We start from the raw sequence: 27,124 nt of genomic DNA, 5'->3' as shown, positions 1-27,124 counted from the left end.
TGAGCCTTTATCTAGAGATCCTAGATGACCTATTGATCCAGTGATTCCAAATCAAGTACTTAGACTACCAGTTAAATGGGCAAATGTGAATGGAAGATTATTGTACCATATGTTAGTGACTTTATTTTAATTGTTCACTATAGACAGGATATTCATCATTACAAATGAAAGATGAAGATTCAAGAATATCCTAATTCTACTTGTCCCACCATGCTTTTGTATTGGCTTTATTAATGGGTCTCCATAAAGTAGTAATTTTCAAGTTGTGTCATAAATTCTAGTCTGTATCATTATCATTTATTCAAATATTGATTGTGAAATGAGATTCCCAATGTAGTTACCGATGAATGATAGTTGTCACTACTAAATTTGATAAGAACTCTTCATTAGAATGGAGAGGATTTCCTGCATATTTAAGAGTCTTATACAGTTGGTCTAATAGTCTTATTTAAATTAGAATTCTGCATTCAAATTTTTCTCGTCTTACAAGATCAACGAGTGTTAAGTATGAAAAATTTATGTTAATGTGTAACATGACAAATTATCCCCAATTCCCTACCACATGTGGTGGTGTGATGAAGCCCAAATAGCTATTGGCTAGCAATTTCTTAATAATGCTTAAATTGTTAATTTATACCAAGCCTTAATATTTGAATTTGGATATGTTTTTGGATGGAATTAAAGTTAGCATTAATTGCTTGGTAATAATTAAAGCCTATAGGAGGAGAATTTAGAGTGATGGGAACTTGCGTAGCTGTTATAGGAAAATCTTTGCTCAACCAATCTGCTACAATAGTCTTTCCCTAGAATATATTCAGCAATATAGTTAAATTGGCTGGTTGAAATAATCATGCCATCATACATACTTACCTCTTTCATATTTTTGGATCCTTATCCTTGAATGTTAAGAATCTAGTACAATCAGTTTTTGCAATATTGTCATTACTTAGAATGTGTTCAGCAATTTGATTGGTTGAAATAATCACGCCATCATACATACTTACCTCTTCCATATTTTCGGCCATGATCCTTATCCTTGAATGTTAAGAATCTAGTACAATCAGTTTTTATAATGAAGTGTTTGAGATGCTTGAGTTTCAAAGAAAATTTTCTAGGCATTTATTTACCCCATCTATATATTTATTAGATGAATTCCAATTTTGGGCTCCTGTAGCAAATAGCTTGCTAGCAGGCATCTATATAGAGCACAAAATCTTCTGTTGTTGGCATGTGTAGTGTAGGAAGATTATTGATTTTCTTTGTGATGTTTTAACTATTACCATATTTCTTTCGAAAGAATTTGTTTTCCTTGAAAAGTTGTTGAAGAGATTCATGGTCTATACTAGCATTTTGATAAAGTTATTTTACATATTTAAAATAGCTATACAAGCTTGGAGCATTTCTCTATCAAACGCACATTCAAATGTAATTTTAGAATGTCATTATTTTCAATCATTCTTATGAATTTATAGTTCGTAGCACACCACTGGATTTTATTTATGGATAATACAATTTCAACATTTTTTACAATATCATAAAATTTTCTAAGATGATTCAGATGAAATTCTAAAGTTGAATTAAAAATTAGAATATCAATTCTATATATATACAAATAAAATCTGGCACACCTTTGAATACTTGATCCATTTACAATTCTTGGAAAAAAGTAGGAGCACTCGTTAGTCCAATTGAAATACAATTCCACTCAAAGTGTCCAAAAGGACAACTGAAACTGGTAAATCTTGACTTGCAATAAGACTCTGAGAAATTCTTTCCTTTGGCAACTTTTTATAACAAAATAAATTTTGTGAGGAATAGGATAGGGAAAAGAATCTATAATTTCATTTACTGGTTTATAATTGTTAACTAACCTTTCCTTCCCTTGTTTTTGTTCCGAGTTTTTGTTGACCATACACGCATAGCAACATAATGGCAATTTTGATGGAGAAATATATTTTCGTTCTTTAATTTCTCTAATAGCTTTCTCCATATCTTAATTATTTGAAGATGGAATAGGAATTTTATTTCCTATTTTTGTCTGTTTTCCTTGGATTGCTTTATCTCCCTGTAGGCATTCTTTTTCTCCAAAACTTTTATGTATCTTCAGAATATAGTTCCTTTTGAGATACCATTGTAGATGGATACTTTTCAGTAGTATAATTTAATGTATTTATCCTTACTCTTTCTCCATTGAGTGTAAATAGAACATCATTTTTGTACTTTCATATGGAGAATCTCGATCAACAAAGTTTCTTCTAAGCAATACATCTACTAACAGGTTATTGAATTTATATAAGTCACACCTGAATTTTTTATCCTTTCTATTCTGATCTTTTCTTGGTGTTTATATTTGTCACAAATAAAGAGTTTTGCCTATACGTCTTATATTTTGTATGTGTCCTTTTTGTCAAGTTGTTCCTAGTCTTGGAATACATGAGTTCAACATAATGACAAAGAAGAATAGGTTTCTACTTGAGTATCATAATGTTTTATCATTTGTTTCTACTAAAATAAATTGAGAAAATCTACCATTGATAAGAGAAGTAATATATTTCATTTTAGGCTTTAGTTCTGGTAGACTAGTATTGACAAGTCTTTCCTTCGCAGCATTTGGACAATTTTGCTCAGCGAAAAAATCTTCTTCTTCTTCAATTTCTATAACTTTTATACCTTCATTCTTTTGAGAACTTTCATTGATATCATCACAAACTGAAGTTATAAAATTACATTCTTCAATAATTTCATTGAACTCTTTTTCTTCTTTCATTTTTATGTTTGGGTTGATTATAATCTTTCAATTCAAATTCCTTAAAAATAAGAGCATAATTTGATTTTTTTGATAGAAAATGTGAAATCTCTGAGTGTTAAAAATATTACCTTTTTCTCATGCAAAGAATGGTGGTCTTGATCCTCTAGGTACAAATTAGATGTTCATCATTGTAGAGAGTAGGTCCGATTCGGAATCTTCAAGTTCATCAGGAACTGACTTAAATATCTCTTCTTATATGTACATATCTTCACTAGCATGGTGTTTAGTACCACATTCTACCACAATGATGTTTTATGGCTTGCAGTTTGGAAGACAAGTTAGGTTGCATATTAAGGTTAATCTATTTCAAAAGAGGAAAGTTAGAGTCAATAGAGTTGTCACAGTGCTAGTTCTTTGACCATGTTGGTGTCCCTGATGAATGAGCTAGTGTATCGTAACATGGGATAGTTGGAGGAAGTGTTTGAAGTCTTTTTTTTATAATTGAGTTTGTATTGGGTAACACACAATGTCATCCCAATCCTAGTGTAATGTGTTCGGTTTCAGACTGGGCCTATTACATGGTTGGTTTAAGGTTTGTTCGTACGGCTGATTTGTGGATGATCTTAATATGTTCTTTGCCATCTAGTGAATACAATTAATGTTGGAATGTATAATATATTTTTGATGTAGTTTCATTGCAAGTGAGAAATTAAGTAGAAGATAATTGTGGAAAAAGTTGTGGAAGTTGTCTACTCAATATGTGTATAAGTGTGCAAATTGAAATACAGATTGCATGCACCTATGAGAGTGTTTTGAAGCAGTTCAAATCATAAAGATGTTGAAGAATAAGCTTTCAAGTTCCGCATGACATATATTTAATAAATCTTGTTGTAATTGAGGTCATTGTCTTGTAATTGTCTTGTATTTGAGTTAGTGCTTAGTTCTTGGATTAGTGGATTGGTATCTCCTATAGGTTGGTGATTGCAAATATAATTGGGTATTCTTGTCTCCATCTAAGATTGTAATTCTTGTGGGTTGGTTCCTACAAAATAATGTAAGTTGTTTATTATCTTTTCGAGGATGGATTTAGGCAATAGATTGAAACATCTATTCTTATCATGGTTTTTCCCTTCTAGGTTTCCACATATATTTGGTGTTCTCATGTGTTGATATGTGGTTATGTTTATCATTTGGTTAGATGACTTGATGGTGATGTGAGACGTGGTAATGATTTCCAAGTTGTATTAAATTTGATGTTGAATTTGGCATGTACTGATTCACCCACTCCCCTTTAAGTATATTTGTGTGTTTTACAGTTTTTGGCATTTCAGATGTGTTTAGGCACATACAAGTTATGATATTGCTATCAGAGATCAAGTGTGTAGTTTTTGAGTCAAACTCGTTGACCCATGATTCATGAGTAATGGTTCACAAGAACCCATCTTTCATGAGAATGAATGGTCCACTTAACGCTCATCACATCTAGGTGATGCTCACAGGGGTGAAGCATTGGGACTTCCCGGGAGGCCACTCATCCCAGTACTACTGCAACTCATGTGCGGTTAACCACGGAGTTCCCTCCAAGGTTAAACCCGCTTAGCTTGCAACCCAATTTGCAAAACCTTCAGCAAGTTATGAACCATTCATTATAGAGCCCCTTTAGCTCATCAATTGATAAGTAGGAGGTATATCATAGTTTGACTCAAAAACTACACATTTGAACCGTGATAGCAATATCATAGTTTGACTTGCTGTGGAAAATACCTCCTACTTATCACATACAAAGTGATAAATATGCTTGGGATGTTGTTCAAAGATTGATATATCTATATGATTCTCATTTTGAATAGGATTTTATTTTGTTATAGTTGAATATATTTAATCTTAATTTGAAGAATGAAGATGTCATGAGTTTGTCTTCTGAAATTCAAACAACAAAACAAGATGTTGATGCTGCTAGTGGGAAAGTTACATCTATCTCAAACCCTTGTAAAGGCATTTATTCTAATACATTCCACTTATTTGTAGTCTCTTCAAGAAAGTAACCAATTGAAGGTCACCACTGTTGATCAATTGGGTCAATAGTTGGTACAATGTGAGAAAGCTTTTTGAAGAAAAAATGATAACATCGGTGAATTTTTTTGTCTTTCTCATGAATAAGATAAACCTTCGAAACAAGAGCTCATCTAGATGTGGTCATAGTGATAGAGGAAAGATGTCAACCGAAAAATAGAGGTAGACGAGGTGCACATGGCAAAGGCCAATCCCAATTTGACAATCAAAATGATAGGTACAACTTGTATTTTAAACGATGTGGTAAAAAATTTGGTCATGAAGCATGTGGATGCAAGATCTGATGAGATATGACAGAAAATTCTGTTAAACAAAAATATAAAATAAAAATACTTTAAGTATTAAACTTCAAGAGTAAGATATTGGAGCCAAACAACATGACATTTTGACATTATTATTTTGAAGAACTATATGAGGTGTTTGTGGTACAATATATTTGGTAGATGAATCAAGCCTCAATCATATTAGAAAAGGAATCATTCAACTCAAGTTGACTAGCCATGCAAATTTTGTACTTCATGATGTATTATATCTTCCTCAATGACAATATAATTTGTTGTCAATAATATTGATTTGAAAATAAGCCACTCCATTTTGTTGGAATATGGACACGTAGTTGTTAGGAAGAAGTTAAATAATCAAGATGCATTTACTAGTTGTGAAGATCATAAATTGTTAAAACTCCATGACACTTCAACCCTTTTTAGGAGTTTTACATATCTTACTGAGGAAGGTAATTTTTCTCTTGGTATTTTATGGCATGTGGGATTTGGGCTTATTACATATCATGCAAAAGAATGGTGTTTCAGGTTTGCCAACTGTGCCCAAGACAATTGAAAGATGTGAAGCTTCTATTCTTGTAAAACAACATAAAGAGGCTTTTGCTCACTCCACTTGTTGAGCACACAAAAAATTACAATTCATTCATTATAATCTATGTGGGCTTTTATGTTGGTAGTGGGCCAGCGTCCCTTGTGTGGATTCGCGGCATGGTTTAACAACCTCCTATGGATTCTATAAGTCTAGTGGTTGGATTGGGCATTGACAGGTCGATCTTTTGGTGCAATGGCAACACTAGCTTGTAACAATTGGTATCAGAGCCTTGGTCCTCTTTTGCAGAAGCTTAACCGCTTGAGGTAGATCCTATGGCAACTAACACCTCTAATCGACCAACAACTATTTTTAGAAGAGTAATCCCTAAGATTGATGGAACAAATTATGGGATATGGAAAATTCGAATGGAGACTCATCTTAGATGTCTTGGCAAGGATATTTGGGAGATCATTGAGAAAGGATATACACCTTATGATCCGGCATCTGGCAATCCTGCTCCTGCAAACTTGGATAAGAATATTGAAAATGATTGCAGAGCTAGAGAAGCCCTCTTGTGTGCACTTAATGATCAGCAGATCATGGGATTAACTGATAAATCATCGGCTAAGGTTATATGGGACAAATTGCAAACTTCGAATGAAGGTGATCCTACTGCCAAAATTGCTAAACTTGATGGTTACCGGGTAAGATATGAAAACTTGAAAATGGAAGATAATGAAAGAATTGTTGTGTTTATGGAAAGAGTAAATGAGATTGTTATGGGAATTCAATGTTGTGGAGGATTTCTAAGTGAAGATGAAATAGTTTCCTATCTTGAGAGCCCTTCCACCGGCTTACAAGATGAAGGCAACTGCAATTAATGAGTTAAGAACAATGGAAAACACTCCAGTTAACAAAGACATTTTGATTGGCAAATTATTTGCTTTTGAGCTTGAAGAATTTGGATCTTCTGGAGCTGTAAAGTCTGAACCTGCTTTTCATGCATCATCATCAACATCTACCATCAAAAGTGATTGGAAAGCCCTATATGCAAAAGAATTGGAAGCAATGAGGAAAGAAGATGAAGAACTTGAGCAACTTGAAGTCTTATTTGCTAGAAGAGTACCTAAAGGACCAACTGGAAGTAAGTAAGAAGGAAAAGCACCTTTTAAATGTTTTGCATGTAATAAGATTGGTCATTTTGCATCTAGATGTCCTTAAAGGAATGCAAGGTTTGAGAAAAGAGTTAAGAAATCTTTTAAGCCTAACCAGAACAGATATAGATGAACAAGAAAAGTAAACAATGCTACATAGCAGATGAGGAAGGAGTAACTGATGACTTTGGAGATGAACCGACAGAAGACTCTGCTAGTGGATCTAGAAAAGGAAAAGAATGGTTGTTTTATATGCTTTGAAGGAAAATGAACCGGAACTGGCTATCAAAAATGAAGAAAAGGCCCTGGCAGCAAAAGTTGAAGATAAGGATGAATTGATAATTGATAGTGGATGCTCACATCATATGACTGGAGATAAAGGGAAATTTTTGTCCCTGCAAGAATACAATTGCGGTCAAGTCAGATTTGGAGATGACAAGGCATGTATGATGAAAGGTAGAGCTATTATTTCTTTGGATGGCAAGCATAATACTGATAATGTCTATTATGTAGAAGGTTTAAAGCATAATCTTTTGAGTGTTGGTCAATTGGTTGATAAGGGTTTTCGATTTCAATTGAAAGATAGAAAATGCAAAATCATTAACAAGATTGGTTTGGAGATCGCAACCGGTATTCAAACTGGAAGTAATATCTTTCACTTGAACACTAGTAATAAGACATGTTTTAATTGCTCATATTGATGAGAGTTGGTTATGGCATAAGAGGTTGTGTCATGTTAATTTTGATTGTATTGTTAAGATCAGTTCAACTAAGGCAGTCAGAGATATACCTAAGATTATGAAGCCTCATAATCCGATATGTAAGGAATGTCAATTGGGTAAGAAAGTCAGAGGTTCTTTTAAGAGCATACACGATAAGTCTAATGATGTACTTGATTTGATTCACACTGACTTATGTAGTCCAACAAGGAATAGAAGCTTTCAAGGTGATAGGTATTTCATGCTGATTATTGACGACTATTCTAGAATGATGTGGGTGAGTTTTTTAAGAGAGAAGTCTGAAGCTTTTTAGAAATTCAAAATTTTTAAAGCGAAGGTTGAAACTGAAACTGGTTTGAAAATCAAATGTCTAAGATCAAATCATGGTGGTGAGTTCACTTCTCATGAATTTAACAGTTATTGTGAGACAAATGGAATCAGGAAACAACTATCTGCACCTAGGACTCCTTAGCAAAATGAAGTAGTGGAAAGAAAGAACATAACCATTTCGGGATGCAGCAAGATCTATGATGATGGAAGCCAAATTGCCTCATTTCTATTGGAGAGAAGCAGTGAGTACAACAGTCTACACATTTAACACAGTTCACATCAAAGGTGAAACTGGTAAGACCCCTTATGAACTATGGTTTGGACATACACCTACTGTTAAATATTTCAGAATTTTTGGAAGTAAATGCTGTATCAAAAGAGATGATTCAATTGGAAAGTTTGATCCTAGATGTGATGAAGGGATATTTCTTGGTTATTCAATTCAGAGCAAAGCTTATAGATGTTATAACAAAAGATTGCAGAAAATTGTGGCGAGTGCTAATGTGAATGTGGATGAACAATACATGAATCATTCTATATCATATGATAGGGAATCGGCAGTGGAAATGATCATAACTGAACCAACAATGTCTCAACCAGTACAGAAAGCTGAGACAGTTACACCGGCACAGTCAGAAAATTCAACTATGACTGATGATCAGAGTAGTGAACCTGAAGTTCAAAAGACACCAAGGTATGTAAGATTAAATCATTCCGAAGATCAAATTATTGGTGATAGGAACAAGGGAGTTATTACAAGAAGAAAACTGACAAATGAAGAGGTATGTCTTATTTCTCAAGTTGTTATTGAAGCTTGTAAGGATAAATGTTGGTTAAAGGCTATGGAAGATGAATTAGATCAGATAGAGAAAAATGAGACTTGGTCTTTAGTTCGCCGACCTAAAAATAAGAATTTTATTCTAACTAAATGGGTTTTTAGGAATAAACTGAATGAGGATGGTCAAGTTGTAACGAACAAAGCTAGATTGGTTTGTAAAGGTTATTCTCAAATGGAAGGAATTGATTATGGTGAGACATTTGCACCTGTAGCTAGAATTGAAGCTGTTAGACTATTTCTTGCCTATGCAGCTTATAAGAACTATAAGGTTTATCAAATGGATGTTAAATTTGCATTTTTGAATGGTGAGCTTGAGGAAGAAGTATACATTGAGCAACCTGAATGATTTTCACTGACAGATGATAAAGATATGGTTTGCAGATTGAAGAAAGCTTTATATGGTTTGAAACAGGCTCCTAGAGCTTGGTATGCAAGGTTGGATAAATATCTTTTGAAGCTTGGTTTTACTAAAGGCAGTGCTGATAGTAATCTATATTATAAGATAACTGATAATGATATTCTGATTATTGAAGTATTTGTTGATGATATCATTTTTGGAGGAGAAGATAAATTGTGCATGAAATTTGCTAACATGAAGAATGAATTTGAAATGTCCATGATTGGTGAGATGAAATTTTTCTTAGGTTTGCAGATTATTCAAACTGACAAAGGCATTTTTATCTATCAAACTAAGTATCTGAGGGAAGTGTTGAATAAGTTTGGTATGGATAATTCCAATCCGGTAAGTACTCCTATGGCGACAAGTGAGAAATTATCTATCAAGGATACTTCTACACCGGTTAATTCGACAAGGTATAAGTCTATGATTGGTCGTCTGTTATATCTGACTCAGACTAGACCAGATATTATGAATGCAGTAAGTATTGTTTAAAGATATGAAAGTAATCCTAATGAAAATCATGATTGTGCAGTAAAGAGGATATTCTTGTATTTACAAGGAACAACAGAATATGGTTTATGGTATTCTAAAAATGATGATTTCACTTTATGTGCAAATACCGACTCAGATTGGGCAGGAGATACTGATGATAGGAAGAGCACGTTTGGTGGAGCTTTCTTTCTTGGAAATAAACTGATTTCATGGATCAACAAAAAATAGTCATGCATTTCTTTATCTGCTACAAAAGCTAAGTATGTTGCAGTAGCGACTAATTGCACTCAAGTCTTGAGGATGAAGCAAATGTTGAAGGATATCAGGGTAAATTGTAATGAACCGGTAGTTATCTACTGTGATAACTCTGCAGCCATTGACATGTCTAAGAATCCGGTATTTCACTCTAAGACTAAGCATATTTCAATAAAGTATAACTTTCCGAAGGACAAGGTAGAAGCAGAGGAAGTCAAATTGGTTTATGTTAACACTAAAGAACATATTGCAGATATATTCACTAAACCACTATTTAAGGAATCATTTGAGTATTTGAGAGACAGACTAGAGGTTTCTGCCCCTCCGGCAAAGACTTGATTGATGAAGTTTGTTATCAGTTCGGCATGCATTATCAGAGACAATGTTCATTCCGGTACTGATAAGTGGTGCTACTACTCAGGGGGAGTAGTCAGCTTTGAGATTCAGAGGTTTATATCATTGCTTTGATATTTTTCTCAGATTTCTGGCATTGATGTCAAAGGGGGAGTGATAGTAATGTGAAAAATCATTGACAGGGGGAGAGCTATTGATATTCAGAAGATTGTTGGTTGTCTTCCATTAGGGGAGACTTGTTTGGCACTTCTTGGTACTTAGATGTTTTTCACATCTAGTGTTGTCATCAATGACAAAGGGGATGATTGTTGGCATTATTGATGAATTGATTATGTGTTGCATTGATGTTTTGCCACTGATGTCAACACTGGACAGGTTTTGGTTACCGGTAGAAGATCTAGTGTTACCGACAGAAGAGACTATCTGTTGGACACTTCCGGCGTGTTTGGATCAGTGAAGTATGTTTGATTTCATGTGTTATATGCTCCATGAGCATGTTTTGGTCAGTTAGTATTGGCTTGGCAATCAGATGCTATCATACACTCTGGTAAACCCTTATCGGCACTGGTTTAAGGATTTACTGGCAGAGCTTTCATTAAGGAATCATGATATGATGCATAATTGGTGTTGGTGCAGCTTCTTCATGGATTTCAGGATGCTGAAGATGTTCTTTGATCGTGCTTCAATTGCTTGAAGACTTTGTTTTGGCGTGGTGGACCCAGAATAGGTCCGGTACATATCTAGGTTATGGACCGGTATCATGCTAATGTGTACTCTATGTTACTGAATTTTCACATTGATTGCAATTTAGTAGAAAATTCAATTGCCAGGCATAAGGTACGTTTTTTGCAAAAAGTCTTAATTATGGTTTTCAGTTTCCTTTTAAAAGATTACAACTACATGGAGAAAATTTTAGATCTTTTAATTGTTTTCAACTAAATAATATTTCATCTTTTATACAATTGGAAAGATTAAGAGAAAGTAATCTATTGAATAAATGTTTCTCGATTGATCTTAATTTTCCTATGCAAAGGAGAAATACAAAACTAAATAATACAAATGCATAGAAAAGATGAGAAGGGAACTAGTCATTGCCTGGGGGTCTATGGCTGGCATAAATCTGTTTTTTTGGTGTAGGTCTACAACCCCGATGTCTCCTAACCTCCAATTGTCTCGTGGTCCTGAAAGAGTGAAAATAAGTATGTGTTAGATCCAAGGGATCCAAGCAATGATTTATTAGCTCCTAATCATGCCTATGCATTTATACTATTCAATCATGATCCTTATTTGAACAAGAAAATAAGCATTAAAAAAAAAGAAAAAAAAAGAGAAAGATCATTCTCATTGCATCGCAGAATCAATGTTTTTCTAATGAAGTTTGCTTAATGTGTAGAAACAGATTAATAAAAAAAATAAAAATTGTAGATTTCAGATTTCATGCATGAGTGGGATTAAATGAGGCTCCCACAAGGGTTGAGCCCAGCTCATAGAATCTATATGACTGTTCAGAGGACAATGTGCACATAAGGGTGCCTCTAGTTTCATTCCCTAATGATGAAAAGATAAACTAATATCAGAATGAAGAGTGCTAAGAGAAATCCATGCAATCAGCTCTGACAGAGCACGAGTTGTTTCAGGCTCTGATGATCAGAACGTGTTTGTGTGGGACAAACATACTTCCCGACTTTTGGAGGAACTCAAGGGTCATGATGCTCAGGTTAGCTGTGTGAAGATGCTTTCTGGAGAGCGTGTGCTTACTGCTTCTCATGATGGGGTTGGCAATAAATGGGATATACGATCTGGAAAACAAATGCACAAGCTGTTAGGGCATACAAAATGGATTCGATCAATGAGAATGGTTGGAGACATTATAATTACTAGAAGTGATGACTGGACTGCTAGATTGTGGTTTGTTTCTCGTGGAACTTGTGATGTTGTACTAGCATTTCATGCTGGCCCAATCACTTGTGTTGAATACTCAACTTTTGACAAAGGGATAATCACTGGTTCAACGAATTTGGGAAACTCACGAGGGCTCATTGCAATGTGTGAAAAATATAAGCATTCATTCATCAGATATATTATTAGTCAAGGTTGGAGAACGATGGTTAGCTATTGGTGCTGCAGATATTTCCTTGTCTTTGTTTCACCAAATTGAACAGAGAATGGTTGTTCTCTAACATTGCAAAGCAAAATTATCACAGGATGGCCTTTTTACAACGCCAAAATTTACAGAGGTTCCTTTAAAATGCAGCTCGAAAATACCTGTTTTGATTTTGGGACCGAAATAATGCTACAGTTTATGTAGAGACCCCTGCAAATATGAAACTCGAAAACCCCAGTTGCAGTCGTGGGTGACTGCCAGAAGAGAGAGTCAGTTCGTAGTTTGCGCTCCTTTTCTTCCTGTCCAAACCCTCACATGGCGGCAGAGCTCTTCTACAGCGATTACAAAAAAATGCGAGAGTGAATGAAGACTTAGGGTTCGTTTTTTTTTACATCTCCTTTGTTTTGCTTTTTCCCATTTTTATGGGATTGCATTTTTTATTTAAAGATGCAACTAATGCATAGTGGTCGAGTCCCTAGACTCCCACTTTTGATATGTTATGGTTAGCCGTGGGGAGGCTATAAAACCCTTAAGTCTTTTAAAAGACTTATTTCTTCTAAAGATGCTATTAATTTTAATAATTAATTATTATATTAATGTTGATAAAAATAAACTAATAGCAACATTAACATAATAATTAATTATTTTTGCATAAGAATATTTCCAATTTTTATATCCTTATGTGGAAATTATTAATTTTGCATCTTTGTAGCCCTTTTAAGTTCAATTTTTTTCACCCATAGACACATTGAAAATTGTAAAATGAATATTTTAATTGGATGAGTTATAAATCCAATTAATATTTATTATAATTGTGTCTTAAATATTTATTCCTTATATGCATATGCAAAAAATATTGAACTCAAAGAGGTTGGAGTTATCTCATGAGTTTGGGGTCAGATTTGGGCTTGAGGTGCAATTATACGTGGGTTTGAACCAGTTCTTTAGTAGTTGAGACTTGATTCTGAGTGTCACATGGGTCAACTTTTAGTTGACCAAGAGTTTGGGCCAGATTTCACACATTTATGCAAAATTTGAAGCCTTTTTTGGTTGTTTTTCTTCTCTATTCGGATTTTTGGGATATTTTGAGTTGGAGATCACTCCAGTTCACCTTCAGTTGACTTGGAGTCATCTTATCTTGGCCTTTGGAAGGCCTTTTTTTATAAAGTGAAAAAGATTCATCTTTTTAGGGGGTTCTGGATTATTATTCTCATGCTGGGCAGAGAATTCTTCTTGTAGCTCACATTTATAGTTTCTTGACAGAATATTCAATAAAATTATCAGCATATGCCTTATATTTCTGAGCTTATTATTTGATGTGTGATTGAGAGTCATTTTTATAGTGTGTTATTGATTAAATAACCTTTGGAATTTTTGTCTCATGCATGAATCACATGTTATGCATTGTGGTTTATCAATTGATTGTTTGAGAAAGCCATTTTTTTTCCTTTCAATTTTCTGAGTTATGATCCTTTGCATAAATCATTTAGGTGATATAAATCAGAGGTGCTTTTGAGTAAAGCGAGTGATTTTAGAAAGTCTTCTGTCATTTTCAGATCAAATTGGTGTATCACTTTACTTAAGTTTTAGTTTTTTCCATTTTTTTTCAGTTTTAATACCTTGTCCCTTTTCCAAACAAGGTTTTCCCAAGTTTTATTAGAATAGGTGATCCATCATTTTTAGGAGCCGGCCTATCCGGAGGTCCAATCATCCCAGTAGTTTACCCACAAACTCATGATTGTTCTCATGTTATCCCAAAGTGCTGAGTTTTTAAAGACTTAGTTTTCGGGTGCACTTTTGGGCTTTAACACTCTACACGTTACCGAGATGTTTCGAGAGGATTTATATGTAATGATCTCTTTTAGGTGTCTGACCTAATTGGTTTAAGCCTTAGGGTTTGTATAAATAAAAGGTAGAAACTCTTTTTAGTGAATCATGGTTCATGAAAAAGGTCATGGTCAAGGAATGTAATGTGCGAATATTGTAATATCATTCAGGCAGAGGAGTTGGTCGATCATTGGTGACCGAATTGGATATCATTTAAAGAATGAATAGTAATATCATGAATATGCTTCAAGAAATATTATATTTCAAAGACATCAAGTTAAATGTTTTGGCAGAAGTAACAAGAATAATGATTTATCTTCGTAATAGATCTCCTTAATTTTCTCTTCACCAAGCAAATCCATATGGAGTTTGGTTTGGTTATCCTCTATTTGTTTGGATTATTCATATTTTTGCCTCGACTTTCTATGCTTTGCTTCCCAAGAAAAACGAAGATATACGATAAGTTATAAAGCATTTTTCTTGGTTATTCAAACTCTTTAAAAGCCTATAGGTTTTTTGATAAAGTTAAAAGAAATTCTTTATTGCACGAGATGTTGCATTTTGTGAATCTTCCAAAAAATATGCGAATGTTGATTGCCTGTCAAAACAACTTGATATATTTGCCAAATATACTTCTTGGATAGAAAATCCGTGTGAGGCTCCTCACTTTTGGGGGAGGGGAGTAGAGGGGGGGCAGGGGATAAATTATTTCAAATTACTTTTCATGGATTAACATGCAGAATCTATATCCCAAGCTTTCCTAGCTCAAGAATAATGATCTTCCCTCCTTAGATGAGCTTGGGATTTAAAAAAAACTAGCCACTTATGAAGCTTCTAGTAAAGAAATGTAAGCACCTTTAGTCTAGCCAGAATATTCCCACAAGTCTAACAAACTTTGAAAGATTTCAGAATTGATGAAACAGGTAAAATGACAAAATAAGTCTTACAAAGAAACGCAACAGGCTCATAATATTGTAACTTGATGTCTATTGACGAACTCAATATTATAATATAATTATAACCAACTTAGTATAATGACACTAAGGATATCGAAATGAGGAGGCAAGATTTACAAAATGACTATGATGGTCTTTTGAAAAATGGTACCTGGGAGTTGGTTGATCCTCTAGTTGGTTGTAAACCTATTGATCGCAACTAGATTTTTAGAAATAATTATAAAGCAAGTGGTTCACTTGGCAAACATAAAGCCTGAGTTGTTGCAAAAGCTTATGCTAGAAAAGAGGGCTAGATTATAATGAAACTTTCACACCCACAGCAAAATAGACTACCATTTGTGCTCTGTTAGTTCTTGCAGCACAAAATGGGTTGAAATTTCATCAAACGGACATCAAAACTAGATTCTTGAATGGCGATCTCAAATTAATAGTGTGTATGACTCAACCAGAAGGCTATGCAGTCAATGGTAAAGAACACTAGGTATCGAAGCTTGTAAAATTATTGTATAGTTTGAAACAAGCCCCCGAAGCCCACTATGAAAAACTTACCAAGTGTCTCTTCAAGTTGAATTTCACACATTTTGAAGTCGATGTTGCAATTGTTTTTATAAAAAAATTGATAGTATTGTCTATCTTCTTGTTTATATGGATGATTAATTTATCATTGGTTATAATGAGGATTATATTTAAAATATGAAAGACAAATTAAAGAAAGGGTTTGACATGGTTGATTTGAGCCATTTTCATTACTATTTAGGTATTGAGGCAATTCTAAACCCCTAGTATATCTTCATCACCCAATAAAAATACATTGTTGAACTTCTCAATAAGTTTGACATGTCAAATTGGAAAAGACTTACTAGTCCTATGGAGAAAAACTTAAAACTCACATAAATGATTCTACAGCATTGGTTGATGCAACAACATATAGACAACTTTTTGGTAGTTTGATTTATGCAACTACTTGCCTATGATGAATACTAAGAGGGGGGGGTGAATTAGTATACCAAAAAATACTGTACTCAAACTCTTAAACAGTTTAGCAGATACCCGGTATAACAGATTCACTAATAAACCCGTTAAGATAAATGCAAACCAAATAGAAAATAAAGAATTCACCCACAAAAGAACAATCACCATAACACAAGATATTTGATGTGGAAACCCAAATGGGAAAAAACCACGGTGAGTAGAAACTCACAAGTAACTATCTGCAGAAAAAAAACCAAACCGGTTAAGGTCATACAATGTTCTTCATGAGAACAAATCCTGTTAGGAATCTAGATCTCTGTTAGGAGATAAGTCCTGTTAAAGACTACCTTGTTGGAGGATTTCAGATCCACAGTTTTGAACCACCTTGTTAGAGGATTTACAAAGGCTTTGCTGGGCCTACCTAGTTAAGGGTTTCAGACTTGTCGAAGATGTGAGTAATCAACAAGTGAGTGATCTAGCAAATAGCACAGTCTGCTTAATTAGATCCTTGATAGCTCATTGTTAATGCATTTCAGCATTACTTCAGTCTTCAATATCTCCACACTCTAACTCTTCGCACAGACTTAATCTTCTCTACAATGATCGCACATAACCTCTTCTATCACACATCTCTCATACTCTATCTCATACATGAAAACCCTAAACATGATATGCTTATAAACGAATCTGATTTCATGTCAGTCCAATAGGATTAGACTACAAGTTCCTAGGTTCAGTGCATCTAGACATATTTGGTAACACTACACAAAATCATTGCCAAAGTGTCGGTGTATGATAACTCATCGCAGAAATACTGGTTGGTAACTCATCACAGAGTAGTACCGGTTAATACAATATACTGATTTCCGGTTGTCAAAAATGAAGACTGGAAAATGTTAAGTACCGCTTTGCTCCTTCGTACCGCTTGAGATCTTCGTACTGCTTGGGTCTTTAGTCAATCTGTGACCAGTAAACATCTTCTGCAAAATACCGATAGTCTAAAGACTATTCACAATACCGGTTGGAACAATTACCGGTTGAGTATAACTCATACATCAAGAAAGTGTGTGTCCATCAATGACAATCAAAACATCATCAAAATACCAACAATCTCCCCCTTTGGCATTGATGGCAACACTTAGGAAAATTTTGACAGAGTGTTTTTACAACAAAATTATGTCATAATCAAAATTACTCCCCCTAAGTATATACACTATCTTTTTTGCAGAAAATAAAAAGGAATACTACTCCCTTATAGAGATAAACATGACAGTATACATAGCATGCATCAAAATTTTGAATACAAAATATTACTCCCCCAAAGTGGTAACATGAAAGTATACATGAAATGGTAACATTCACCAAAATTTTAAATACTACTCCTCCTTTGCCAACAATGACAAAGTAATGCAGAATAACCCCTGTTTCCTTATATATAAAAATAGAGTAAATGTTTATGACAATAAGGAATAAAACTTATCAAAAACATATTTAAAGTCCTTCATAAAAGTTTTCATGGCCAATGACCATGACTCAAGTAATGAGGTAGCAACCTCACTTACAGTCTGCATCTGGAATACCAGTTCTTCTATTGCATCAATGGTATTCATTTCATACATGCAACCCCTAGACATGATGTCCTTATAAAGGAATCTGATTTCATGTCGGTCCAATAGGATTAGACTACAAGTTCCTAGGTTCAGTGCATCTAGACACATTTGGTAACACGACATAAAATCACCGCCAAAGTGTCAGTTTATGATAACTCATCACAAAAATACCGGTTGGTAACTCATCACAGAGTAGTGCCGGTTAATACAATATACCGATTTCTGGTTGTCAAAAAATGAAGACTGGAAAATGTTAACTACCACTTTGCTCCTTCGTACCGCTTGAGATCTTCGAACCGCTCGGGTCTTCAGTCAATCTGTGACCGTTAAACATCTTCTGCAAAATACCGATAGTCTAAAGCATAGATAGACTACTCGCTGAAAACTCGGCGAGTTTCAAAAACTCGCCGAGTTTTTGAGCCTGGCGAGTAGTTACCACTTCTACTCGCTAGAAAACTCGCCGAGTTTTTGTCAAAAACTCTGCGAGTCCAAGTTAAAAACTCGACTGCTTGGGTCTCTTAGCCGAAAACGGCAAAACAGTAATGCATTTTGTGTTTTTTGATTGTGTTTTGGGCTGAGAAGGGGGAAGTGGACTTGTAGTGAGTTGCAAGGTGATTTGGAGTGATTTTTGAGTGATTCCAAGTGGATTTAAAGGGGATTTGAAGGGAAAATCAGATTCCCAGGTAAGTTTTTGCATTTTTTTTCTATGCTTTTTTAAAACAATTTGTTTATTTTTTGTTGCATTTAGATGGATTAGAAATGATTCCTAGGTAATCTAAATCATTTCTAAGTTATTTGCACAAGATTTAACACTAGATTTGACAAGTTTTGTTGAATTTTCACAATTTTTTTGAAGAATCTAGTTTTCAAAAAAAAATCAAACCCTACTTTTTTTGAAAAAAAACTTTGAATGATGTCTAAATTTATTTAAACTAATGTAGATAGTTTGCTATATTGTTTAACTAAAATGTTAAATTTTTTTTTCACTTTGTATGTGTAGGTTAAGTAAGCATTAATCATGGCAAGGGAGCAATGGCCACTGGATCCATGCCCATCTGGATATATAGGCACCCGTCCTAGAGGTGCTAGAGATGGGGCATGAAGGTATGCCAATGAGGGACCCGATCCTGGGTCAGTTATATGCATAAAATGTGAGAAAATACTTCATGGGAGCATCAATCGCCTCAAATACCACCTTGTAGGGATTAGATAGGCATGATGCTAGAGCATGCCCTGGGACCAATGAAGAAATAAAAAGACAAATGAATGCCCTACTTGCAGCTGGGGAAGAGAAGAAATTGTGAAAGGAGAAGGCAAAACTAGCCATGAGATCAGCCATAGTTGAATCTCAAGGTGTTTCTATTGACCTTGAAGAGGAACAAGAAGCACTTGAGGGCATAGTGGGCTCTCGGCGTGGCCCACGTATCCGCAAACCAACCATCACCTCGCCCGTTGCTTCTGCTTCCTCTAGTAGAGTACCTGGCACTGTTCCACTTCCATCACCACGAGCAGGGTCCATAGGTGATTATTTTGTGCCTAGGAACACACCTGGAGCACAACCATCATTAGAGGTCACTGGATGGAATAAGGAGGTACATGAGAAAACTGACATTGCAGTAGCTGATTTTTGGTACTTCAACAACATTGCATTCAATGTGGCGGAGAATGCTTATTGGTTGAATTTGGTGACTGCTATGATAGTTTCAGGAAAGGGGTACAAGGCCCCTTCTTGCAAGGATTTGAGTGGGAGGTTAGTAAATTACTACATAGTCCACTTGATTTCATTTTTAATTAATTTTTAGATTTCTTGTTTATTAAATCAAAATTGTGTAGTAAGACCTAATTTCACTTTGCACTTACAGGTTGCTCACAATGGCAGTTGGTTGGGCAAGAGAAGTGATGCAGGATCAAAAAATTGAATGGGCAAATTATGGCTGCACCATTCTTTCTGATGGGTGGATAGATGGCAAGAACCGCACCATCATCAATTTTTTGGTTGCTTGTAAGGAGAATGTAGTATTCTTGAAATCTGTTGATGCCTCCAGCAAGGTGAAAAATGCAGAAACATTGGCTGGAATGTTGGAGCATGTCATCATGGAGGTGGGGGTAGAGAATGTGGTGCAAATCATCACAGATAATGCAGCAACATATGTGTCAGCAGGTAGAATCCTTTTAAATTATCACCTTTAGGCATTAGCAATATTTTCATTTGTTGTGACTTTGTTTTACTTGGTTGCATATTTCTTAAGAATAAATTCTTCTTTTGCAGGAAGAATCCTCCAAGAGGGGCACACCACTCTTTTTTGGACACCTTGTGCAGCACATGTCCTTGACCTTCTCTTGGAGGACATAGGAAAACTTGAGTGGGTGACTCCAATTGTGGAAAATGCAAGGAGGATCACCAAATATATTTACAATCACCCCTGGGTCCCACATTTGATGAGACAACACACCCAAGGGAAAGATTTGGTGAGAGCTGGTGTCACAAGGTTTGCAATGATATTCTTGACGTTGCAAAGCCTTCTTGCTGCATTGACTTCTTGGAAACAAATGTTCGTGAGTGGAGAATGGCTTAACTCACCTTATTCAAAGAAGCCTGAAGGAGAGGCTGTAGCATGCATAGTCTTCGACAACCAATTTGCACAAAGGGCTGCAGAGATTGTGAAGGTTGTTACTTTAAAACTTTAATTTTTAAATTTTAGTTATTCTTGATTCAAGTTTCTCATTACTAATTTGTAACTTCATTATTTAAATTTTAATCTTTTTGTAATTTGTATTTTTCAATTGTAGGTGTCAGAGCCCTTGGTTCGAGTTCTTCGCTTGGTGGATGGGGATAAAACCCCAATGGGATATCTTTATGAGGCCATGGATAGGGCCAAGGAGTCTATCAAAAATTACAAGGGGGATAGGCTCAAATTTGATCCCATTTGGGAAATTGTTGATAGGAGGTGGAACAATTAGCTCCACCAACCCATTCATGCAGCAGGTTACTTCCTCAACCCTCGTTTTAGGTTTGGGGTTTCTTACTCAGATTCGAATGGAGAAGTCATGGAGGGCCTCAGTATAGGCATTGAGAGGATGGTACCTGATGTTGAGGAGAGAGACCTCATTGTGAGTGAGCTCCAAAATTATGAGGGAGGAAGGGGTAAGCTATTCTCTTCAGAGCCGGCTAGGAGAGGAAGAACCACTCAAACCCCAGGTATAACATTTGTCATTTGGATTTTGGGATCTAAAGACTAAAATGATTGATAAATTATGTTTTCTCTTTTCCCTTTGGTTTCTAACTTTTCCATTTTATTTATTTTGCAGATGCTTGGTGGCAAAATTGGGGTGGAAACAATTGCAGTTCATCCAATTGTGAGCGCAATTGGAGCTTGTTTGAAGTAATCCACACGAAGAAGAGGAGCAAGTTAGCGCAGAAACGGCTCAATGACCTTGTCTACATGCAATATAATCTTCGATTGCGTGTAAAGAAGGTAGAGGAACTACAAGGTGGTCCAATTGACTTGGATGATATAGATCCTTACAGTGATTGGACATCACAGGAGCAACCTCCATTGTTTTCCGACACTGACATCACTGATTTGAAGAGGCAGGCTATGGAGGAGGGTGGTGGATTTGGTTTCAGGCTGGATGACATTGAGGAGGATGAGGATGAGGATTCATTGCTAGTGCCAGAGGCAGGTGGAGACATAGCTTCATCCAGGATGGAGGATGAGTCTCAACCAACCATACTGAGCAAGGAGGCACAGTCACGCCCAGTCCCACAGCAGACTTATGCGACGAGACAGTCTAGACCCTCTTGTTCTACCTCTCCCCATGTTTTTGCTAGAGCTGGGAAGAGGAAGTTGTAATTATAATTTGTAATGATGTATTTAACTTTGTTTTTACAAAAACTATTTAGTAATTTACTATTTTGCTTCTAGGCTTCCAGCCATCAGCATTCCTCATGAGGATGCGATTTTGTAGACACTTTGCATTTAAATATATCTAGAATCAGCTTGTTTCTTTTGTATTATCATTTATTGACTCAGTGGATGCATCTTCTCATTAAATTTTGTAAAAAAAATGCATTTTTTACTAAGTTTAAGTGTGTTTTTAAGTTGCCGAGTTTTTCGCCAAGTTTTTCCCGAGTTTTCATTGAGTTTTTTTCCCAGGGGCTTGGCGAGTTGAGCCGAGTCGTGAGTAGTTCAACTATGGTATAAAGACTATATACAATACCGGTTGGAACAATTACCGGTTGAGTATAACTCATACATCAAGAAAGTGTGTGTCCATCAATGACGATCAAAACATCATCAAAATGCCAACAGCCTAGATATTTCATTTCTTGGTGCAATCATGGATGGAAGGTCTGGAAGAGGATTGACCAACTGTGCAACATAGAATCAACACAACAAAACACTCAGTAAGAAAAAAGATTAATATATTTATCATCAACAACATCAATTACATCATATGCATTGGTATCCAAAATAACAATGGGCTGACAGGCCTACTACAAGGCATTACAGATTTACATAGGGCACATTGGCCTGGTAATAGTCCCACAGATTGGTGAAACTAAATTCAAAGTGTGGATGGTATATTCTTATGAATCTAACTATTGATCTCTGAACTACCTTTGAATGACTACAAGATGTTATTATATATACTTTATAAGTTCTGAAAAAGATTTGCGTCGACCTCAAAGGTCTCAAACTCAAAAAATGATGAAATATGTAGGTCGACCTCAAAATACATTGCGGAAGGAGAAAATGTTAGACAATTCAAATAACCGGAAGACAATTGAGAGGGGGGGCAGGGTGAATCAGTTGTCACCAGATTGCCGGAACCTTAAGCAATTTAAACTTTAATACCGGAACCGAAAAGATCAATACCCGAATACATAAACCAAATACCGAAATAGAAGATAAACCAATTAAGCATAAGCAATAATCAAAGAATAAATACCATCCACATGACACCAAGATTTATACATAGAAAACCCGGTAAAGGGAAAAGCCACGGTGGGAAGCCTACCCACAATTAGATAATACTTCTGCAGTATGTGAATTACAAATGAGGGGTCTGCACTTGCTGGATGGTCACCAGCGTAGAGCGCACTACTCATCACAAAAGGAGTCTCATTGACTACAATCTAGAAGAAGGAATGAACTGCAAAGATAGCATCTGCTATGCCTGAGTACAGTTCTGATTAAGCTCAATACTGAACGACTAAATCCTCTTACATAAACCCAACTCGATCACCAATGATCGACAAAATCCTCTACTTGAATGATTATTACATTATTCGCTCCTTACATATTCGTATCCCATGCCCTATATGATCTACAATGAGATCTTACATCATATATATACAAACCCTCGACCATAAACAATAAGGTCAGCCACCTGACAATAAAATGATTATATAATTACAAAACATGTCAGCCTGAGACAAAACAAATAATATCCAATCCATAAGATATCCTGGAAACACATCGAGAGGTCCAATCCACACGTTACATTAAGCCGGTCCATAATCTAGACAATATCGGGACCCAATTTAGGTCCATACATGCCAAAGCAATAATCTCAATCAACTAAGTCTCGAACATGATCACCATCAGTATCCTAAATCTCCACCAGAAGCCGCACCAACACCACTTATGCATATCATCAAAAATCTTCATCAAAGCTCTACCGGTGAAACCCTTGCTGGAACTACAAACCAAGCTTTCTAGCAATCAGGATAGCATCTGACTACCAGATCAAAACCAATTGACTGAACATGAATCTGAGTAGCATGAATAAGCCAATTCTATGACGCAAACATATCGGAGCATACAGGATCATGCCGGATCCAAACCAACCAGAAACCAAACAACCTATCGGGACCATAAGGGTGCTGGTAAAGCATCCAAAACAGCTAGTTCTGACATAAATGATAAAACATCAAGGCAACACATAATCAATTCCTCCAAATGACCAACAGAAAACAGAATGCGGACCATAGGAAAGATTTCCCTTAGGTCCCAATATCTCAAATGATGCTCCAATTAGATCTTCACGCAACAGGAAGGGCCTGTAAGTGAATTGTTACCACAGACAGAATGTTCTGGCAAATGAATGAGCTTTCGAATATTATAACTTGATGAAAATCAAAAGATCTTTGGATATGATGTAGATGACCATGTCTAGAGTGTGAATCCAAATCTATAAGGATCTAGTCTAATTCAAAGAAAATACTAAGGCAACAACAAATTGAAATGTAAGAAAGGAAATATTTTTGGTTAATGCCGGATTGCTCAGTAACCAGGGTTGTTCTTGTATTAGACAACCAAAGATAGAAGGAAAGTGAGTGTCTCATTTAGTTGGGACTGGAGGAAAACCAAGGTGATCTATAGCAACTTGATAAATCCATGTTGAATCTTACATCGGTTTTTCTTTCCACTTGACCAAATAATCTTGATATTTCTTGTTCGTAGTGCTCTTTCCGATTTTGCTACCCAAAATTCGCCCAATCTATTCCTGTGGTTGAGGTGGTAACTGATCCTCCAAACAAACCTCATTGATACTAGCATCTAATTGTCTTTGATGATACTCATAGATATTTACAATATTGAAATTAGGTGATATACCCAATGTCTCCGGTAACTCCACTTCATATTCATTTCTAGAATCAAACTTCCTAAGAATCTTACATGGTCCATACTCCCTCATCTTCCACTTGTTATATGTACGAGATGTAAATCTCTCCTTTTTGAGATACATCAAGACTTAATCTCTAATAGAATACTCTTTATGTCTCCTCTTTTCATCTGCATGCTCCTTTTACTTATTGTTCATGTTCTCCAAATGTTTTGGATCTTCTTATGCACTAGATCTCTATGTACCGTACAAATTCTTCTACTTTTGCACTCCTCATTTTCTCCATATTGATGTCTCTAATTTTTGCAACTCCTTTAGGATGCACTCTAGTCATAACCTCAAATGGTGTCTTCCCTATACTTCAGTTTCAAACTCTGCTTGTGGTAGAGCTATATTCCAATTTCCTGCTTTATCTCATACTACACATCTTAACAAGTTACCGAAACTATCCAATGAATTTGTGGATGATATGCTGAATCGAATTTCAAGTCTGTCTTCATCATTTTTCATTAGGTTCTCCAAAAGTATCCAATGAATTTGGTATCCCCATTTGAAATTATGCTCTTTGGTAATCCATCTAATCTGACAATGTCCTTGAAAAATAGATCTGCAACATATACTGCATTATTGGTCTTCTTACAAGGAATGAAATGTGTCATTTTAGAAAATCTGTCTACTATTACCATTAATGAATCATGTCCTCTTTATGCTCTTGACAACCTGAATATGAAATCCATGATAATGTCTTCCCAAGGTCTTTCTGGTACTATCAAAGGTTTGTATAATTCGGTATATTGAATACTTCCTTTTGCAACTTGATAATGTTTGCTACTATGAACATACTTCTCGATAACTTTATACATCTTAGGCCAAAAATACTATGCTTTTACTTGATCAGGTTCTCTCTCATTTAACTCCTTGGAATGTACAACCGATTTCCCTTAAATAACATCTCTTTTGGACTGAAGTAATCCAACCAGTAGCTTCTATCGATCATTACTAGTTCCTTACATGCCTTCTACACTTCTACAAAATCATAGTCACCTTCATATAAATGTTTAAGTTCTTCAAAACCCAACACATCCACTCTCATTTATGTTAGAAGGTTCCTCCTTCGGGTCATTGGATCTGCAACTTTGTTTGACTTACCACTTCTATGCTTCAACATAAATGAGTAACTCTACAAGAACTCAAGCCATCTCATATGTCTATGATTCAACTTGTTTTGACTATTCAAATATTACAAATCTTGGTGATCGATATACAACACAAATTCCTTAGGCAGCAAGTAATGTCTCCACTTCTTCAAGGCTTGAACTATGACATAGAATTGTTGATCATATACCAAATATATTTTCCTAGCATCCTTTAACTTCTCACTAAAATATGCTACTAGTCTTGCTTCTTGACTCAATATTGCTCCTATCGCATTTTCACTAGTATCACAATCAACGTGAAATACTTCGTTAAAATCGGGCAAAGCTAACACCGGTTGATTTGTCACTTTTTTGTTTCAACAACTCAAAGCTTATTTGTGCTTCAAATATCCACTTGAAGTCCTTATCTCCTCTCATCATCTCAGTCATAGGTGTGCAAATACTGCTATTATTTCTGATGAACTTCCTATAGAAAGTAGCCAACCCATGTAAAGATCTCACCTCTCCAGCATTTACTAGTGTAGGCCATTTAACAATTTCTCTAACCTTGTCCGGATCCATCTTTAATCCCTCTACAAAAATGAAAAATCCCAAATATGGTCCCTCATTTGTCTTAAATGAAGTCTTCCATTCATCTTCCTTTTCGATTTTGATCTGATGTTTTCCACTCTTGAAGTCAATCTTGGTGAAATACTTTGCTCCACTTGGACAATCCATAATGCCATCCATCCTTGGCAATGGGAATCTATACTTCACAATGATCTTATTGATTGCTCTCGAATTAGTACACATCCTCCATTCTCCATCTTTCTTAGGTGCACTTGCACAATAGGTAGCAGACATGGGCTTAATCTTTCTCTAATCAATCCTTTCTTCTGCAGTTCTCCTTCTTGTCTGTTCAACTCTGTATTCTCTGTTGGTGTCATTCTATGTGCTGCTTTGTTAGGCAAACTAGCTCCTCGTATGAGATCTATATGATGACTGATACGTTGGACTGGTGGTAATCTATTTGGCATATTCTTTGATTATCATTGTATTTTGTCAACAAGTCTGTTATCTCTCTCTGGAGTGGTTCATCTTGTCTTCCGATATAGCTCTTAGCTTCTAGATTTTCCGACCTTTGGAATCAATGCAAAACACATGTTTTCATGTCTTAGACTTCTAAGAATTTTCTTCCATCGATCAAATAAATCTTGGTGTTACTACACGCTTCACTGTTCTCTTCTTCCTCCTCCAAAGGTATTAATGCATGCCTCTTGCCATTAGATGTCACAATGTAGGTGATTCTTCTTCCATCATGAATTACCTTTCTATGATATTGCCATGGTCTCCCCAACAACAGATATACATCCATGGGCATAATATCACACAGTACTTTATCATGATAAGATCCAGTATGAAATTTTACCCAACATTGTTCACTTAACAGTACTCTGTATTCATCTTGAATCCATGCTATCTTATAGGGTCTTGGATGCTTCATTATCTTCAAATTCAGCTTGATCAACATATCCATTCAAATTAAGTTGTCTATACTACCACTATCAACAATGACTCTGCAACATTTACCTCCAAACTTGCATCTAGTCCTGAATAGACTCTTCCTTTGTGGTGACTCCTTAGTGTTCTCTTCTAGCAATAAAGGTCTCCTCATCACCAATGATTCGCCTTTCTTTGGTTTGCAAACC

At 35.6% G+C, this 27,124-nt stretch overlaps 2 protein-coding genes across 6 annotated transcripts in view; both read left to right on the top strand.

Annotated features, from left to right (window-relative positions):
• The window catches only part of LOC131033004 (MADS-box transcription factor 14), a 224,065-nt gene that overhangs the window by 180,784 nt on the left and 16,157 nt on the right, over positions 1-27,124 (top strand). The gene's annotated exons all lie outside the window — the stretch shown is intronic.
• On the top strand, positions 18,862-21,460 carry LOC131032997 (uncharacterized). The gene is made up of 5 exons (XM_057964100.2): positions 18,862-19,396; positions 19,509-19,807; positions 19,916-20,313; positions 20,437-20,845; positions 20,956-21,460. Exons 1-4 carry the CDS (start codon positions 18,972-18,974, stop codon positions 20,605-20,607), a joined length of 1,293 nt encoding a protein of 430 aa, XP_057820083.2. The 5' UTR covers positions 18,862-18,971; the 3' UTR covers positions 20,608-20,845; positions 20,956-21,460.

This window comes from Cryptomeria japonica, chromosome 3 (genome assembly GCF_030272615.1).
Source record: "Cryptomeria japonica chromosome 3, Sugi_1.0, whole genome shotgun sequence".
Lineage (NCBI taxonomy): Eukaryota > Viridiplantae > Streptophyta > Pinopsida > Cupressales > Cupressaceae > Cryptomeria > Cryptomeria japonica.
Note: the sequence above shows the minus strand (reverse complement) of the source record. Positions and strands in the feature narration are given on the sequence as shown.

Bases quoted from the DNA above. Each gene is read 5' to 3' on its own strand.
- LOC131032997 (XM_057964100.2), top strand. From the start codon at position 18,972: ATGAGATCAGCCATAGTTGAATCTCAAGGTGTTTCTATTGACCTTGAA. The intron at 19,397-19,508 runs GTTAGTAAATTA...TTGCACTTACAG, and splicing joins TGCAAGGATTTGAGTGGGAG to GTTGCTCACAATGGCAGTTG. The intron at 19,808-19,915 runs GTAGAATCCTTT...CTTCTTTTGCAG, and splicing joins AGCAACATATGTGTCAGCAG to GAAGAATCCTCCAAGAGGGG.